Below are 19,347 nucleotides of genomic sequence, written 5' to 3'. Positions count from 1 at the left end.
CCTTGCACGCCCGGTCCACATGTGTCCCTCCACTCCCACTTAGACACCCACTCCCCCATCCCTATGTGGCCCTGCATCCCCACCATCCCCTGTCCCCATGTGTCTTTGTGTCCCCCGTCTCCATGTGGCCCTCCACCCCTTCAGCCAGATCCCTCCCCTTATGTCTGCATGTGTCCCTGCACCCTCCCTCCCCATGTGTCTCTGTGCCCCCATTCAGCCATCCCCCTTCCCCCGTAGCTCTGCACCCCCTCCCCCTCTGCCCATATGGCCTTGTGCCTCCACTCCCATTCAGCCCCTGCCCCAGTCTGTCCTCTCCCACTAGTCCTTATGAGCCCCTGTCTGACCCCCCACCAGCTGCATGCTGTCTGTGTCCCCATAGCCTCTGTGTCCTGTCCTGGCCCAACAGGTGCTGTGAAGAAGACAGGCATTTTCTCTTCCCTGTCATAGCTGGGGCTGTCCAGGAGCGGCTGCTGTGTTCTATGCCACAGTGCCCTCTGGTGAGCAAAAGGCAGAACTGCAGCAACTTTTCAGCAGAAGCTATTTTCTGCAAAAAATTAAAAGTATGCAGGGCACATGAAATTTGTGTGCATGCAGTGGCACAGAATTCTCCCAGGAATAACATGTCTAGCCCCTTTTATCTTGAATGCTCCCAAAATCTTTACAGACTCTGTATGCAGAAACTGTGTCCCTTCTTCTTTTTCCTTTATACTGCTTTGCCTGGTGAGGGTCATGGTGGCAGCATGAAGAGTAGGGAGGACGTGACCCCCCTTTCCTCCACAATAGGTTCCAACGCCTCCTCAGGGATTACCAAGTGTTCCCAGGCCAGCTGGGAGATATAATCCCTCCAGGGTGTCCTGGGTCAGCCTCAGGGCCTCCGCCCAATAGAGTTCCAAAGGAAGAACAGAATTAGAGCTGGTGAAAAACATTCATTTTTTCAAAATGTGGATGACATTTTTTTCTGTAAATGTTCCAATTTTTTTTTACTGCTGTGAAAGTAGAATGAATTATATTGTAAAAATAGAGAGGATTAAAGAAATGCTGTCTGTACCTTTAAGCAAAACTGTTGGAATGCTGCAATCCAGGTGTCAGGAATACAGATATTAACATAGAACAATTGCACCATTTAAGGGCAATTGGTGAAGTATTAGCCTTAGATCGATAAGAGTTAGTAAGGAAGTAGGATATGCATGCTGTGCCCCAGGTGAATTTTACTGTTTTGCTTTCTTTGTCCCTTTGTCTAATTCCCACTCTTTTATCTGTATAAATAAGACTGTTTGGGTCTTGCATGGCCACTCACATTATCTGGGTGTTATTGGCAGAGCGCTGCGCTAATAAAACAGAGTGGTCTGACAAATTGTGAGTCCTGATTCTAACTTTGACACTGGTTTTAACCATCTCAGAAAGTGATTGAAGCGGATTAAAAATTCAAAAGTTCATTGACTTTTTTTGTGAAGATGTTTCTACATTTTTTACCAGATGTAAAGAAAGCTGAAGCACTAACCAGAGGGAGAGAAGGAAATTGAATCCACCAGATCAGAACAGACTCTTACTCCAGCATATTCCCTGGTATCTGAGTGCCTGGCTGTAGATAGCAGATTTCTTGGTGTGTTTGGGGTGGTTACTGGATCTATGAAGGTAGGTGTAGTGATCTGTGGGTTTCTTGTATATTGCTGTCTGTAGGGTTCCATTGTTGAAGCTGATCATGGTGTCACCAATACCTGATATATGGACTTTGAAGTTTCTATATGTATCTGATTGCTTTACCATTTAACAACTCTCTTCTTGTTATTTATCTTTTCTTTATTATAAACCTATAGTTTTAGACATTAAAACTGGCTGGCAGCATGGTATTTTGAATAAGAGCTACTCTAATATTGACCTGGCAACGTGGCTGGCCCTTTGGAGTTCAGAAGAACATTTTGTGTAGTGAGCAGAGTTTTTTAAATAACTTCTCACTGTACTTCTTACTGGACCTAGGTGCTGACTGGGAGCCAGAGAACTGGAATACAGTAAGGGGGCTGTGTGAGTTCTTTATTTAGCTTGTTGAATACCAGTGTGATGGAATACAAATAAAGTTTGTGACTGGTTGGTTAGTTTAACTTCAGTGTTAATCACCAGTTTTGGGAGTATCTTTTCTCCCTTTTTCAGCCTGCCCTGACCTTGGCATTTCAGTGGGGGCTATGCCAGGCACCACAGGTCACACCAGGGAAGGTAGTTTCCAGCCAGATTAGTTGCTGTTGATTTTATTTCAAGCCTTCTTAACAAAAACAGGATCACAGCCTCTCCCCTCAAAGTCTATACGGGTTACTGTGATATCTCCCAGGGTAGAATCTGGACAGTTGAACAGATGTGTCCTCAACCCTCCAACCTGGGATGCCTTTTATATGGCTTTGCTGTGAGAACAACCTCTCTTGGCCTGTTCACATACAGTCTTTGCCATGCAAAAATCACTCTCATCTGAATGATATGAGTGCTCTAGCCAGCCCTTCCTGAATTATATTGCAGAGTGACACCAGCAAATTCCCAGTCTCCAGACTTGTTCCCAAAAATGGGCATCTTGTACTGTCCAGTTCTCTCCTTCTGTGCAGTACAAGCTCATACAAACTCCATCATTTCATTAATAGAAAATGATATGCACAAATCTTTGTTATCTCAAATGAAGGTTTCCAAACACTACAATTCAAATACACAGTGGTTTAGATAAAACAATGAAACAAATTTATTACCTAAAAAAAGAAAAGTAGATTTAAGTGATTACAAATAATGAGGCATAAAAGTCAGAATTGGTTACAAAAAAATAAAAGGTAAAACACAAACTACTACCTAACTTAACAAGCTAAAATAAATTCAAAGTAAAGGTTTTTCTTACCAAATTCTTTTACTGGCTGAACTCCTTCAGTCAGGACCTCTCCCTCAGTTCACTGATGCTTCCTTTGTCTTTCAAATGCTGTTGATGCTGTGAGTAAAGATGAGGGGAGAGAAGTGATTTGTGTCCTCTATTCCCCCTTTTTAAAGCATTTCTCTTCTATGAGAATCATCTCCAGCTGGGGTTCAGGTGACAGCAAGTCTGTTTTGGATGTGAACCGCCAGTTGTTCCATTGCCAAAATGTAAATTTCTCACTCGCATCCTTCTTCCTGCCAAACAGCCCAGTAACTGTCCACTTGATTATGTTGACACCTGGCTGAGGTGGTGGCTAACCCTTTGTCCCTGAGGAACTGGTTTGGGTTGCTTTTCTAAACTTGGAGCATGTCTCAGCCATGTCATACAATAAAAGCTTATAACTTTACATACAATGTTTCTACACACATTTTACTAGGACAATGATATTCAGAAGATTATAAAGTTTACATGATACCTCACAAGGCATACCTGGTACAAAATTTATCACATTCTTGTAAAAGTGGTGAACATAAGGGCACAGTTGGTCACAGTTATGTTCCCTTTCCCAAGTCTGTCCCTCCTCCCCATGAGTTCATCAACCCTAAAGTTCCTGGCTCTTACCTCAGAGCCTTTGCAATAACAGGACTTTCTCCAGTCTCCCTTCTGTCCATCAGTTTCTTGGAGTCACTCCTCCAAGCAGTTGCTCTAGCCTGTGGCAGGTGTTGCAGCCCCCATCCATTTCTTGCTCCTCTTTTCATGAAGATCATCCAGTTATGTTTGCCGGTCTTTTCCCAGGTGAAGTGGTTGGGGCTAATTAGCCATCCAGCTGCAGGCCTCTGACCCCAGAGGAATGGTGACCCTTATGCCTTCACACCGAACTATCGTAAATCTCTCTCTCAGGTACTAGAGCTGTGAACTCATGGTAGCATGTGGGCTGTGGTTAGCGTGGTCTGTACAAACTTGCCTGGAACCCTGGTAAAAACTCAGGTGGTTAGCCTGCACTGAAACCGTACTGCTCTTGGATCCAAGCTAGCTAGATTAAACTTAGCTCAGTTATGTCTACCTGAGCTGTTACTACACTATGTGGTCGCAGTGTAGATCTATCCTTTGTCCTCTGGCCATAAGGTTTACAGTTATTGAATAAATATTGAAATCTCTTCTTAGACAGAGCATCAGATGTTCCTCCTCTAAACTCATTAACAATGAATCCTAGGATGGCCACACATTCTGCCTAAAGAACTGGAGAAGGTGCTAAAGAGACAAGCCTGCAGTGACTGCTGGGAAATGGGCAAGATAGGAGTTAATGTTTTCTGTCTCTAGGAGGAAGGGGGGAGGGATAGCTCAGTGATTTGAACATCGGCCTGTTAAATCCAAGGTTGTGAGTTCAATCCATGGGGGATGGCATCTAGGGATCTGGGGCAAAAATCTGTTTGGGGATTGATCCTGCTTTGAGTAGGGGGTTGGACTAGATGACCTCCCAAGGTCCCTTCCAACCCTAATATTCTTTGAAGTCTGCCCATCCTGCTTTCTGCACCTTCCCCAACCAAGACATTTGCCTTTCCTATAGTAGTAAAAAATATATATATATATTTAAAACTGACCACATGAATTGTTAATCACAACTGCTCCAGTCTGTGGCATTTACAGAGATTTGTGCTGCTTCTCTATTCACTGGCTGGACATCTTGCATAAATAATCATCATCAGGTATGATAATTATATAGTAACTAAGGTCATAGATTCCCTTGATCTCTGGGCAAACCTTCAAGAGCCCTTGGGGGCCATTCCACTGTGCATTGTGGGGAATATATAGCCCTGTGGTGGGAGGGATAGCTTGGTGGTTTGAGCATGGGCCTACTAAACCCAGGGTTGTGAGTTCAATCCTTGAGAGGGCCATTTAGGGAACTGGGGTAAAAATCTGCAAATTAGCCCTGCTTTGAGCAGGGGGCTGGACTAAATGACCTCCTGAGGTCCCTTTGATATTCTATGATTCTACCCTGGCCCACAAACCAAAATTAACGTGGAATTCAGTCCTTTCCTCCAAATGAAGAAGGTGCGCTGCAAGTAAGGACTGGGGTGCACTACCAGAGTTGTGTGTGTGTGTGGGAAGCTCTTGACTGACACAGCAGATTGTGCTGAAGGTCAGGAGTCAGGTGCATTATCAGAGCTGTGTGGGGATCCTGGGATTGAAACAGCAATAAGGTGACAGCTAATAATGCTGCTCCTATGAATCAGGAGATCTCTTGTCTGTAAGATTTCATCTCAGCAGACTGTGGTCCTGTCACTTTGCAGGAGGTTGGCATTCAGAGCTTAGGAATTATCCAGATATCTTCTGTGTTTTGAAAATGACACACCCTGATGTGAACTGAGAGCAATCCTGCCCTGTGTGACTCAAGGACCCTGGGTAAGAGTTCATTCCAGCACCCTGTGGTTCTTGCACTTCGTGGAAGGTCAGGGCTGGTTTATCAGGAAATGGGCTTCCCAGAATGAAGTGGATCAGAGTCTGTTGTTTACAGCTTGACTTTATTAAGATAAACACAATAGTAGCCACATTTCTGACATGAGCAGGGAATTCCTGGAGGGGAATCGTATGCAGTAAGAGTCAGAAGTAAGCAGTAGGAGATGGGACAGCACTAGGTGAAACACATCCAGAGAGAACTTTATATACATTCCGCCTCAAAACCCATCAACAAAACCCATCGAGGCCTGTGGTCTCCTCAGAGGTTGTGGAAGTGCCATTGCTCCTGTCATTCAATACTAGGATTAGACAAAGATGTGGAAAATGCATGACCGGGAACAATCCAGCACTAGCTCCTGGGCAGTGGGAAAGAACTGGGCTTATAGATCTTTTCCGTTTCTAGGAGATCTGGTCTAGGATCAGTCTCTTGATTGAAAAACTGACCTTTCTCTGGGGTATAAATTGTTCTGCTCCATCACAAAAGAAGTTAAATTTGGATCAGGGATAATGAATTGTGTGGCCTTCTAAACAGGCCCAGCTGCAAGCATAGACATGTTTCCTGTGAGGTTGGAACAACAAAGAGCTGTAAGACTTAGACCTTTACCTCTGCATCTTTTTCCTGAAAGCTGAATCTCTTATTACACCCGGCAGTCACCAGAGCAATGTGCACATGATGAGACACTCCCATTCACAGCACACATATTCTTGAGGACTGATGTGTTGGGCCCAAGGGAAGTTATTACATTTAGCAACATTGGCTGAATTAATACAGTAAATAGCAACTCTCCCTTCAACACTTTGAGGCAAATCCGTTGGCCCTCCCATTCCCAACCCACCTTCTCCACTGGACTCGTTGGGTGATGTCACAGGGAGTTTTATGACATCATAAGCAGAGCTTGGCTGAGGTCTGGTGTTTTTCCACTTTAGTCATTTTTGGAATTTAAAAAAAAAAATGTTTTTTGTGGTGGGTTCATGCCATTGAGCACAGTAACTCCCACCCCCACCTTCCTGCATATTATACAGCCCTGGACTCACAGTGATACAAACCCTCCAATCTGATCTCTCTGTGAGCTGCCCATGGTGAGGGATGAGATCGCTCTCTAATTTCACATCCATGATGGGGTATTTTCAATCAAATATTTGTTGCCGCAGTTTCACAAATTCGATGAAATGGTGGGATACAAGGGAAGTTATTCCAATTCCTGTTATCCTTTTGGGATGTATCTACAGCAACACATTTCTCCACACTGAGGTTATTTGGTTCCCCAGGTATCCAGAACCTGTAAGGCAGAGAAGCTGATGTGTCAGATGTATCTTTATGAGTGACCCAGGGGAAAGAGTTGTATCTAGTGATGGAAGAGTGGTGGAAATGATAAGCTATGAATCTTCCAGAGAGATTCCCCTTCCTCCCTAAAATGGGTTTGTAGCTCCCATCATGATGCCCTAAGAAACCTTCCATTTGCTGGACCAGAAATGTTTAGCTCCAGTAGGTGACAGAGGTCTCTCTCTGATACACACACATATCCACTATATTGTATGTGAATCTGTTGGACTAAGAGGAGGGTGGTAAACAGCCTTTATCCCAAAAGGTACTCACACTGCTGTCTCGTTATATGGAGTCACATCCACCCAGCGCCAATGGCCTTTCTTCAGGGACAGACCAATATAGTAGTTCTCCACTCGGATGCCAATAACCGTTCTTTTTACATAATTGGAAATGAAATCCTGGATAAAAAAATCAATTTAAATTTCACTAGATGCAGTTACTGAGCAGACAGTAGCAGGCAGGAATCTCTGGGGAGTGTGAGTCTGGTGCTGGAGGCTAAGGAAGCCCAAGACTGAGTGACCATGGAGCCAGAACTACCCACTCAAATTCAAGAGCAGGTGTCTGTGTGTGTGTGGGGGGGTCTCCTCTGGGGCTGGGCACTGAATTCCCAATAAAGTCTGACCCCCAGCAAGATACCTGCTCAGCTCCTGTGTTGATCACCACCAGGTGGGAGCCCATCCCTGTGCAGTTCCTCTGGCTGTTATCCCAATTCATGATGTCTTTAGAAAAGTAGTAGCAGCTGGTCTGAAAGGGCTCCCAGCCCAAAGGACAACATGTCCAGACTCGCCCTGTGAGGGAAGGGAAATCAAAGGAGAAGAAATCATAATAATTAGAGATGGAAAATCCCTACTAGGGACATTTTTGCCATTGTATGTGGACAATGTTGAATTGTTCCCTCCAGTTTATTCTGAAGGGTTTGACCTCTCCCAGCTGTACATCTTTGTTTAGGCTAAGATGGAAGATGTATTATTAGAAGATGTTAGCTAACATGGTCAGTAAGCCCAGTGTAGACAAGGCAAGGTAGACTTACATGGTAGCTGACATGTTCTAACCACATACTTTTAAATTCTCATCTGGACAAAGCCAAAAATGACTCAGTTAATGTAGTTTCCACCCCTTCGCTTCTATAGTCTAATAGGTTTGGGAATGTTAGGGTTAGAGAATATTTCCTCATCCTCAACCTGAATTGCTCTTCTTTTTCTCCTGTTATACCTCCTATCTCTGACCATTCTCAGTTAACCCCTCCCCATCCTACTTGTTTACACCCCGCCTGTGCTTGAAGAACATTGTTATTTCTCTCCTTAGCCTTCACTTAGACCCTCTGTACAGACTTCATTTCCTCCTCATTATCTCCTCAGAGGTGAATCCCTGCAGCCCACTGTCACTGCTGTCAGTCCAGACCTGGGTGTAAATCAGGCCACTAGCCTAGCACGCTGGCACAGAGATGATTTCCTCTCTCTCTTTCGCTGTCACTGACCTTTCCCTTCATCTCTCCCCATGACACAATGCCACTCTGCGGAACCCTGGGGCAGGGCCTTGTGCTCTTCACAGCTTGGATTTCCCATGAGGAGAGTGACTGGTAAAGGAGAGAAAAAAAGAGAATGGTTACAATATTTCCCTCCTCTCACCCCCACATACAACCTGATTTCTTCTCCATCTCCTGGCCAAGAACTGTTACATGTGGTTGCTCCTATATGTATTTTCATACATTCAAAACCAATCTCCTATAGGAGGAGAATAGGACAGCTCAGCTTCCTTCATCTCTCTGCTGGCAGTGGGAATCAGTTCTACTGACTGACTGGTGCAAGCCAATCTTTCTTGGTCAACAAGGTAAGAGAAATGTCTGACACACATGGGCTGGGTCAAGATGGGTGTGGCCAGGAAACAGCTCATTAACATTGTCACCCCTTGCTGAGCAGTAGCAGATGTTGGGGCCTTCAGCGTTGCTGAATGTGGGTATTTTCTTAGTCTATTTACAGCTCCCAGGCCAAACACCAACATCATGTCCCACGAAACAGCTCTGCCCCAGGAATTAAGTCTAGGTGCACAGATTAAGGCAGAGAGAAAACTCTTGCTGTTTGCGACAGTGCCCCCAAAAGAATCTGCATCCCAGAACTAACTCTGGTACAGATCCTGTCAGTCCCACAAGCATGGGAAGGCAGAGCATACTGGAGGTGAACCATTGGCTATGAGACCGGTGTGAAGATGAAGCTTTGGGTGTTGTGAAGCATTGGACACATTCCAAGGAGAGGAGGGGCTGTATGAACAGGATGACCTGCAGCTCACAGGTGGTGGAGGGGCTAATCTGGGTTGGAGACTAGCTGGGGCAGCTGAGAGGGTGTAAAACTAACAACACATGGGGGAGGGTTCTGACGGGACAAAAACAGTACAAATGTTTAAACGTATAACTTAAAGTCAAGGTGTTGGGAACTTCTTGAACTGAGGTGGCAAAGAATGTGAAGAGAAGTGTTTTTTTTTCAATTGCATATGTACCAGTGCCAGGAGCCTGGGTAACGTACAAGAGGATCTGGAAAAATCTCACTAATGAGAAGAAATTTGATATAATTGGCACTGCTGAAACCTAGTGGGAGACTTCACATGACTGGAATGTTAAAGCTTGTAGTTATCACCTGTTTAGAAAGATAAAGTGAGTAAGAAAGATGGGGGAGGCTGTGACACTCGCAGCATTCCTATGCCAGAGGGCAAGAGGCTTCCTGGTAACAGGTAATAAGTTTCAACTGGCCTGAGCAGTTCAGTGTACCCCAGTTCACTGATGTCATAATCTGTATCTAATAGGTGTCACATAATATGTCATTGGAAAATTAATAATTCACTAATCATTAGTAGTCTTGCATGATGTAAGTACATGGTGTGTATTAAAAGTTATGAATAGATAGGCTGGAGTTATATCTAAAATGTATATAAACCAGGCATGTCAGGGGGATTTAGTAACCAGATCTGCCTTAAACAAAGGAATAGGTTTGCTTGTCTGACCAGGCTGGTCATCAGGCAGAGACAATGAAGATTTATTTACATACTAGGTAAACAAAGGTATCAAGCTAACAAGCAGGGAAGAGAACCATTATCAGAGCTATAAAGGCAAGGGGTCTGAACCTCAGATGATAAGCAACGTATCAACTGATTGGGTACAATATTACTGTATTATGAAAGTCTATTAATTGAGATCTTTTATGAAAGTCTATGACACACTAGTGATTATATCAATGTGCAGTGTCTGTATTAGCAGAGCACAAGGGATTATGAATACTCATTGATTTTTTGCTTTAAAGTGCGTTTCAAAACAGAAGAAGAAACAGGTCTTTCCCAGACAGGATGGAATTTCACAGTTATCTACCTGTCCCCAATGAAATTAAGCAAAGTGTGATACAAATAATGGAAACAAACGTTACTAGGGCTTAACATTTTTTAATCAGAAGGCCCAGACAACATGCACCAAAAAGTCCTAAAAGAGGTAGCTGAGGAGTTCTCTGACCCACCTGTGTTAATTTTTAGAAAATCTTGGAATTCTAAGGAAATTCCAGAAGAGTGGAAGAGTGTTGTTGTGCAGTTCAATTCAATGCAGAAAGGGCAAGTGGTGTCATCTGGGTAACTATGGGCCAGTTAGCCTGACATAGATCCATAGACACTGATATGGGCATCATTCAATAAAGAATTAAGGAAAATAATAGAATTAATGCCAAAGAACATGGTTTATGGAAAGTAGGTCTTGTCAAATAAATCTGATTTTATTTTTGATTAAATAAGTTTGGCAGATAAAAGTTAATGTGTAGATATAATATATTTAGAGTTTTGCAAAGCATTTTAGTCCTACATGACATGCTAATTAAACAACATGCACTGTACTACATCAATAAAGCACATGTTAAATGAATTAAGAATTGGCTAACTGGTAAGATCTCAAAAAGAAGTTGTCAGTGGGGAATCATCTTTGAATGGGGATGTTTCTAGTGAGGTTCCACAGGGATCAGTACTAAGTCTGATGCTATTCAACATTTTAATCAATGATCTGGAAGTAAATATAAAGGAACTGGTGACAAAATTTGCAGGTGACACAAGGATTGGCTGACTGGTAAATAAAGATAGGGACACAGAGACAGACCAGACTGAAGGCAGAAAGGTACAACTCACCACACTGCACTGCAGACTGGCTCTTTTGAAGAAAGCCACAAAGGACCTAGATCACATGGCTCCCCCAGCCTGCAAACAGGTCCAGGCAGGGCTGTCCCTAGCGGGTTGCGGGACCCAGGACAAATCAGCCTGTATGGGCCCCCCTTAACATTTTTTCTGCAGGTTAAATCTGGTTGGGGAGGGAATACCTGTGCTGGGGGGCGAGGGATGATTGAGAGTCACAGGGTATCTCTTGTGCTAGGGGTGAGGGGGCCCTGTGTGCTGGGGGATCCTGGAAAAGGGAGGGGTCCGAGGTGGAAGGGCAATGGATGGGGTCAGCCTAACACTGGCATGTGCTGGCAGTGCTAGGATACTGGCAGCCGGTGGGGTGGCGGGCAAGCAAGAAAAAAATACCATGCGTGCTTCTCACCGGTGAATGCAGGCCTAACTCCTGTTGCTGGTGCCAGGCCTCCCACTAACTCTCCCGGGCTGGCCTGGCCCCCCCAGCCCCCAATCTCACCCCCTGGGCTGGCCTGGCTCCCCAGCCACCCCTAACCCCACCCTTCCTGGGCCAACCTAGCGCTCCCCGCCTGACACATGCACACTGAAGTGCGGGGCCCCCCAAAGTGCAGTTCCCTGAGCAGTCGTCCTGATTCGCCATACCCAAGGGATGGCTCTGGGTCCAGGAAATCCTTTCCACATTTAAATGATGGCTTGTAATTTTAACACAGTTTCCAATATTCTGCATATACAGCACTGGCAAGACCAATATGGGGATATTGCATTGAGTTCTTCTGTCCCACATTTTATAAAGGATGTTGATCAATTGAAGAGGTTGCAGAGGGCAGCCATAAAAATTATTCAAAGTGGAAAAAAAGCCTTAGAGAGACTTTAGGAGCTCAATCTGTTTAGCTTATCAAAACGAAGATCAAGAGATGACTTGATTATACGGTCTAAGTATCTTCACAGAAAGAAAATACCAGGTACTAAAGGGCTCTTTAACCTAGTGGAGAAAGGCAGAACAAGAACCAGGGACTGTAAATTAAAGCTGGGCAAATTTAAGCTAGAAATTAGGCACCATTTTTAAGAGAGAGTGATTAACCATTGGTACAAACAACCAAGGAAAGAGGTGCATTCTCCATCTCTTGATGTCATCAAATCAAGAATGGATGCTTTTCTAGGAGATAGGATTTAGTCAAACACAAGTAATTTTTCTCAATACCAGGATAACTGAGTGAAATTTGATGGCCTGGGATATTCAGAAAGTCACACTAGCTGATCCCTTCTGGCCTTAAACTCTGTTAAAATAATTTCTTCAAAAGCTGAAGAATGATTACATGACAGAAAAAAAAGAACTTGTAAAACTGAATAACAGCACCATCCGGTGACTCCTTCCATAACAGTCCTGCCACATTAATCCCAGGATGCACCTCTTTGGATAGAGAGAACATACACATTTGCTCTGACTTTTATAGAGCAGTATATCAACCAGCTACCCTTAAATCCCCAACACCTCAGAGAACTGGGAGGAGCATGTAGAGGATGGAGCAGCTTTATAAATACCTTGAGTGATCTAACGAAGCAGCAGTAGCTGAGTGGTTAAAGTAGAACTTTCTCATGCTTAGCTATAACACAAATGTGATGTTAGGTTGGAATTAGCTAAGCTGTCCTGGTGTTAGGTAAGCAGAAAAAACATACATCCAATTTTTGAAAAATGTGAGGCTTTTATACTCAGATAACTTGAAATGGGGCTAGCTGAACTCTACTCAGATGTATGATGATATCCTCTGATGTGTTGAGCACCGTCTACTCCTATTGAACTAGGAACTGAAGGGGTCCAGTACCTTGCAGGAGGGGTAAAATAATGATGTCCTCAGTGAGGACAAATGTCCTGGATATGTTTCAAGAAATTTGGTTCATGAATAAAAAGGGTTATAGGATATCAGAAATTACAGCTGGGAACTAATGTCCTGGATGCAAAAAGCTCTGTATACCAGTTCTCCTGAGCCAGCTTGGCCCCCTGAAGTGGAGCCAAATTGGAATCAGTTCTGAAAAGCTCTGTATCACATTCCCCAATTCTCATGGCTGAGCTGATCCCTAAAAATTGGGGTTCAATTAAAACTTATGGCCTAGAGAAGAAAGTCTCAGAACCCCATTCACTGATCCCTTAAACCATCCACTCTCCTTGACAGGGAGCTGACTTAGAGCTGACTCCTCATATGGCTCTGTTTATTGTTCTCTCATCCTGCTGAGCCATCTCAATCTCCATCATGGCTAGTTAATATCTCTGATCTTCTGGACATATACCCCCACACCATCTCACCTGCTGCCCTTGGCATAGCCACTCCCCAATTCCCCTTTGCTAGCTCAGGAAGGATTGGTCCCTACAATGTATTCTTCAGGGCTTTCTCCAGGCCCAAATATTTGGACTCCCACCCAATCTCCCCTTGAGATTTTTCTTCAGTGTAATAGATCCCTCACTGTTAGGGAGTGTTTCCTGACTGTCTAGAAGGGTGTTTCTCTCTTTGCTCAGTTTTATCCACCTTATTCACATAAAGCTGGTTACTTTTCTTTTGCCTTCTGGTTTCAGAGCATTTGGGAAACACTCTGGTCACATTCAAATTTTTCTCCACAACCATGAGTGCTAGAAACTTCCTTTTTGTTTTTAATGAGAGCTGGGATTGTCTCCAGGAAGTGGCGTTTTAAGTAAAAAAAAAAATCAGAAGTTGTGAGGCTCATGATAAAATTGTGAGAATTGGTTATAGAGTGGGGGGAAACTTTGGATTGACTAGACTGTCTCTTATTTCTTGTCTAATGAGGCACAAACCACTGCTTTAATGCACAGGATAGCCAACCCCAAATGCTCAAACATCATGAGTCAGACTGTCCTTCCCCTATGATGACATTTTATAACATAATAAATGATGGGATCTTATGATTTGCCTTCTGGCTTTTGCACCTTTCAGGGTCATGTTTTTGAGTTTTCTTCTGAAACCAGGAGGGCTAAAAATTTATTTTGAAATGAGTGCTAAAGTTCCTGCATAATCACATGACTCCAGGATCTCGGGCTTTAAGAAAAACAGCAAATATTGTGAGATTTGTGAAAAATAACGAGAGTTGGCAACACTGATTAATCCCCAGGCCCAGCAGACCTGATAACACTAACAACAACTTGTTTTCCTCCAGTCCATTTCTTCTGGAAGGAAGCCCCAGCTCTTTACTGACTGTATTTACAGTAAATGCTTCCCTAAACACAGAAAATCAGCTGCCTCTGGGGTGAAATGTGTCAGCTGTTTAATGACACAAATAGTAGGTCAGGACAGTAGAAAGCAAATGAAAACCCCACTGGACCTGCCAGGAGGATTCCAGCTGCCTGAGTTGGGATTTGACATGGACACCAGACTAAATGCTGCTATTGATGTGAAATACATTGCCTGCTCTTTAATTTCCACCAGGGAGCAGCATTAAGCTTTACGTATTATACGAAAGGTGTCACCTCCAGTAGTCCCTGGCACTTCAGGGGCAGACAGCGAGGGAGGTGTATCCTCCTGAGTGCCCCACACCAAACCCTGCAGCACCATGACCTACAGCACATTGTGCCCAGCTCCCGGCAGCATATGAGAGCCTGGCCTGGCTGGCTGCACTGGCTCCTCAGCCCATGCTGCTGTGTCTGAGACAGCAGGAAGGAAAGGCCCAATAACAGTGACAGAAAAATAATGAAACCTTCCACACACACAGCTGCCTTTCCTCTGGAGTCAGGGTCGGGGGGCGTGCTTTCAGTCTTTTGCCAAGACTGTAAAGGTTCCCACCTCCAGCAAGGGTGAGTGAAGGCAGGGGGAGATCCAGTGACCGCACATAAATTATAATGGGCTTCATCACACTTGCGATGGAAACCACCCGGAAACACGGGTGTGCTGCGGGGAGTGGAGCTGGTGACTCACGAGGGGAAACTTTTCTCTCTGTGTCAATAGGCAGAGTGGGGGATGGGGCAGTGAATTAAGTGTAGAGGAACAGACTATTGTTCCATCTAGTCCAGCATCAGGCTTCTGGCAGAGGGAAGGGGAATTTTTCAACCAGTCTTGTGATGGCTCATTTAAAACCAGAAGTACATAATTATGAGAAATAAAAGCAATTCCACCCTAGCCCTCCCCCCTGAATAGATACATAAAAAAGTGAAGAAAATGAGGATGGAAAAGAAGAAGAAATATTTTATTTAGAAAATATTCATGAAGTTTTGCAACATGTAACATTGTAACATCAACCCTTTATCTGCTAGGTTTTCCCAGGGTCTGTGAGGTGGGAGTGGGGATCTTTAGTTTGTCAGATCTCACAAGCTATGGATTAAGCCAGTTGGATATTGGGATAGAAGGAAGTGTTTGTGGGTGCTGTGTATGGAGACTCAGTCAGAACTTCAGGAAGATCAGAATATATTTATTATTATTATAGGTTCAGCTCTGCAACTTCGAATCTGGTGTTGGTGCAGAGGTTGGTGTCAGATGCCTCAAATGAAAATAATATATCACCATATCTAGCTACCTTTCCCACTGTGGGGTTGGGGGGTGATGGTTCTTCCTGACCCCTACAGAGATCATTTATCCCCTAATGCCTGAGAGTTTATTACCTTTCTCTTAATTATGCTGCCCTTTTTATACCCAGCAACTGCACCAGACTTGCTTGATTTCCTGCAGCAGGCAGTTCCACAGCTTGAGTTTACAAGCCCTTCATTTTACTGGTTCTACATTTACCAGCCACTATCTTACTGGAGATCCTCTTTGTTTTTGTAAGATGGGAAAAAGAAAAGAAGCAGGAAGGACAGACCCCAAAGAAAGCAATAAAATCCCTTCTTGTTTTATACATTTACTTTTTCTTTCCAGTGCAGACAAATAAATAGAATTCAAAACTCACCCATGCAGCCGTAGATGACACAGGCCTTGAGGACAAGAGCACAAACAAGAATGACCCAGAAGCTCAGCCAGGGGCAGCGTTTCCTCTCTTTTGTGGGGGCTGAAATACATAAGGTAAGAGCATGAATCACACACCTTTCCCAAAGATAAAATTGCAGGAGAGCCCAGGAGGTCCAGTACCCATTTTCCTGATTCCAACACAGCGTCCTGGGACAGAGATGAGGAATTTTCCTAGAATTACATCTGCACCCAGAAGCCTGTAATTAAAAGTGGCTCAGATACAGGAGCTGGGATTAGTGCAGGGTCCCCCAACTCTTCTTCGTCTCTTTTTCTCTCTACCTGCAAGACTTGTCTCCCCTCCTCTTTCCCCTTTATTCCTTTTCTTGTCCATTGATTGGCCCCCCAGCATCTCCTTTTCTGCTCATAACATCTCCCCATATACCTCTCTCCTTCCATCTCCCCAACCACTCCTCCTTTCTCTCATTGCATTCTCTTCCTCTGCCGCTGTCCACCTCTCCCTGTTTATCCCGCCTTTCCATCCCCATCTTCTCTACTTCCCCTTTGTTGATCCTCTGTACGCCCTTCTCTCTCCTCTCCCCACCCACCTTTCCTTACTCTTTAGGGATCTGGCTACTCTTTGAGCTAGGGGTGTGATTCCCAGCTTGAGGATACATACCTGTGCTAGCTTTGATCAAGCTAGTGTGCTAAAAGTAGACTGTAGCCACAGGGCCGCCCAGAGGATTCAGGGGGCCTGGGGTCTTCGGAGGCGGGGGTCCCCCGCTTTGGCAGTAATTCGGCTGCAGGGGGTCCTTCTGCTCTGGGACCCGAAGCTGAAGTGCTGGGTCTTCAGCGGTAATTTGGTGGCAGGGGGTCCTTCCACCCTGGGGCAGAAGGACCCCCCACCATCAAAGACCCGGAGCGGAAGAAGCTTTGGGGGCCCATGCCCCATGAGAGTTTTCCAGGGCCCCCACAGTGAGTGAAGGACCCCGCTCCAGGGGCCCCAAAAACTCTTGTGGGGGCCCCTCCAGGGCCCGGGGAAAATTGCCTCACTTGCCCCCTCCCTCTGGGCAGCCCTGTGTAGCCATGGTGGCATGTGCAGCGGGAGGGCTTGATGACATACCTAGCATATCGGATAAGCATGCATTTATGGCAGCTAGACCCACTTGCTGCTTGCACTGCTCCAGGTAATCTATTTTTAGGGCACTAGCTCAAACAAAGCTAGTGGGGGTATGTTTCCCTGAGCTGGGACTCATACCTCTAGCTCAAAGTGTGGATATTCCCTCCTAGGTGTATGTCTACATCGCAAATGGAGGTGTGATTGCAGTGTGGGTAAGGCATATCTGTGCTTGCTTTACTCTAGCTGGGGCAGGTAACAGTGGTAGCGAGGACATGGTGGCATAGGCTTTAGCACAGGCTAGCCATCCCAGTACAAGCCCACTTGGGACCCTGAGTGGGTACTTGCATTGCTAGCCTCTGGTGGGATCCATGCTGCTGCATCTCTGCTGCAGTTGTTCGCACAGGCATGTCTACATGTGCTACAATCACCCTTTCATTTCCTGGCCTGTTACTCACAGGTTGGTGTTCTAAGTTGCCCAAAGGAATGAAAGTCCAGCTCAGCCCATTATATACAATTGTTTATAAAAGTCAGTCAAAGTTGGAGATAAAAACAAATGGTACAAATTGGGTTGTTTACAGTGAAAAAATTATGACAGGGCTTCAAAGCATCTAGTAAGGTCAGAAGTTGGCATTGTAATGAGTAGTAAGATTGTAGAAATGGGAGGAAATGTTTATGGTTGAAATCATCCAAATGTGTTTCAACTGGTTCATTTAATGGGGTGAGGCTGACACCCCTTCTTGGACATTGTTTCTGTGAGGTCATTGAAATGGACAGAAGGTCATTGCTTTTCTCTCTTAATTTCATTATCCCTTCCCCAATTCCTTTGGGCCATTCTCCAGCCCTGTCACTCCCTGGCTCCATTCTTCTAATCCCTCTATCTCATTCTTTCCAGGCACTGTTCCCCCATTTCTGTATGGTCTCTCTCCAGAATTTATCTCCTCTATTATTCCCTCTCCATTACCTTCCCAAATCCCTATTTCAACCCATTCCGCCCTACAGAGTGAGATGAAATTCCCATTCTCACCTGCAGTTCCTGGGCTGGATTTCCTCATTGGGCTCATGGCCTCTCTCAGAACCTCACTGTCCCCACCAGTGACTCCAGGGAATACACGTAGCCACCAGCACAAGAGGCCATTCTATTGAAGAACAACTTGTATTCTGAGCTGGTCAAACACAAATGAGAAGCCTTAATGATGTTGGATGAGATGGTGAGGCTGAGAGCCAGAGCCTGGAGATAAATACCCCACAGAAGGGAGTGGAGCAAAGGGAAATTTTTCAACCTGTCTTGTGATGGCTCATTTCAAACCAGAAGTACGTAATTATGAGAACTAAAAGCAACTCCACCCTAGCCCTCCCAACCCTGAATATATAAATAAAAAAGTGAAGAAAATGGGGATGGAAAAGAGGAACTATCCCTCATCCTTGCAGTATTTTATTTTGAAAATATTCATGCCATTTTGCAACATGTAACATTGTAACATTAACCCTCTATCTGCTAGGTTTTCCCAGCATCTGTGAGGTGGGAGGGGGGATCTTTAGCTTGTCAGATTTCACACGCTATGGATTAAGCCAGTTTGATATTGGGATGGAAGGAAGTGTTTGTGGGTGCTGTGTGTGGAGACTCAGTCAGAACTTTAGGAAGATGAGAATATATTATTTATTATTATAGGTTCAGCTCTGCAGCTTGGAGTCCGGTGTTACCGCTCAGGTGGTTGCCTCAGAAGTGCTTGCAGCTCTCCCTTATGGATCTATTCAGCTAAGTCTAATACAGCCCTTGCAGGGACATATTCTCACATCTCCCCTTTTCCAACTAAAGAACTTATTCAGCATCAGTCAAAACTATATAAAAACAAACTATCTATATACAGTTAACTTGGCTTGTTGCAACTTCAGCAATTCTCAATTAGCCAAAGGTTTTCTGCATAATCTGATTGATTTGAGTGACAACAGGACTGTATCTACATCTGGTTCAGCTGCCTGCCCTGTCTTCTGGTCCACTTCCCTTTCCATTTCAGTCTTGAGAGTTTCCTCTTATCCTCCTTTGCTTGGGGAACATGTTGTGGAAGTCTCCTGTTCCTTCAGTAAGTCTGTCTTTCAGAAGAGGCCACTTCCTATGACTTAGGAGCCACTGCACGAGTAATGACTGCCTTTTGTTCCCACGGTTTCCATCATACATACAACCAGTAACGTGAGGCTCCAAAGTTTCCAGTTCTCAAATCCCTCTGTCCAGTATTAAACTGGACAGGCCTGCTTTTCTAGGGTTTGTCCCCTATCCAGTACTCAGATAAAACCAGATATCGCTTTGTTGGGAATCAGACACGCAAGGTCGTGCCGGCGGAGGTGAGGCAGCGGGCTGTTAACAGTGGAGCTCCCCTGTGTGGCGAGACCTCGCTTTCACCATGCAAGGGATGGTGTATGCTGTTCCCGGAAGTACTGGCATGTGTTCTGTGAATGTGACAGGCCATCCTACTCTCTTTATCAACTTCCTTTAATCCTTTTACATCATGTTCATTTTAAAACACTTTTTCTACAA

General features: G+C 44.7%; 1 protein-coding gene across 1 annotated transcript; it reads right to left on the bottom strand.

The window, feature by feature from the left end:
• Positions 1-5,397: 5,397 nt before the first annotated feature.
• LOC115646793 (C-type lectin domain family 4 member E-like) lies at positions 5,398-18,089 on the bottom strand. The gene is made up of 6 exons (XM_030553113.1): positions 17,839-18,089; positions 15,699-15,797; positions 8,143-8,241; positions 7,302-7,453; positions 6,936-7,063; positions 5,398-6,618 (listed from the first exon to the last, which is right to left on the bottom strand). The coding sequence occupies exons 1-6, from the start codon at positions 17,873-17,875 to the stop codon at positions 6,471-6,473; spliced, it is 663 nt and encodes a 220-aa protein (XP_030408973.1). The 5' UTR covers positions 17,876-18,089; the 3' UTR covers positions 5,398-6,470.
• Positions 18,090-19,347: the final 1,258 nt, after the last annotated feature.

This window comes from Gopherus evgoodei, chromosome 1 (genome assembly GCF_007399415.2).
Source record: "Gopherus evgoodei ecotype Sinaloan lineage chromosome 1, rGopEvg1_v1.p, whole genome shotgun sequence".
Taxonomy (NCBI): Eukaryota; Metazoa; Chordata; order Testudines; family Testudinidae; genus Gopherus; species Gopherus evgoodei.
Note: the sequence above shows the minus strand (reverse complement) of the source record. Positions and strands in the feature narration are given on the sequence as shown.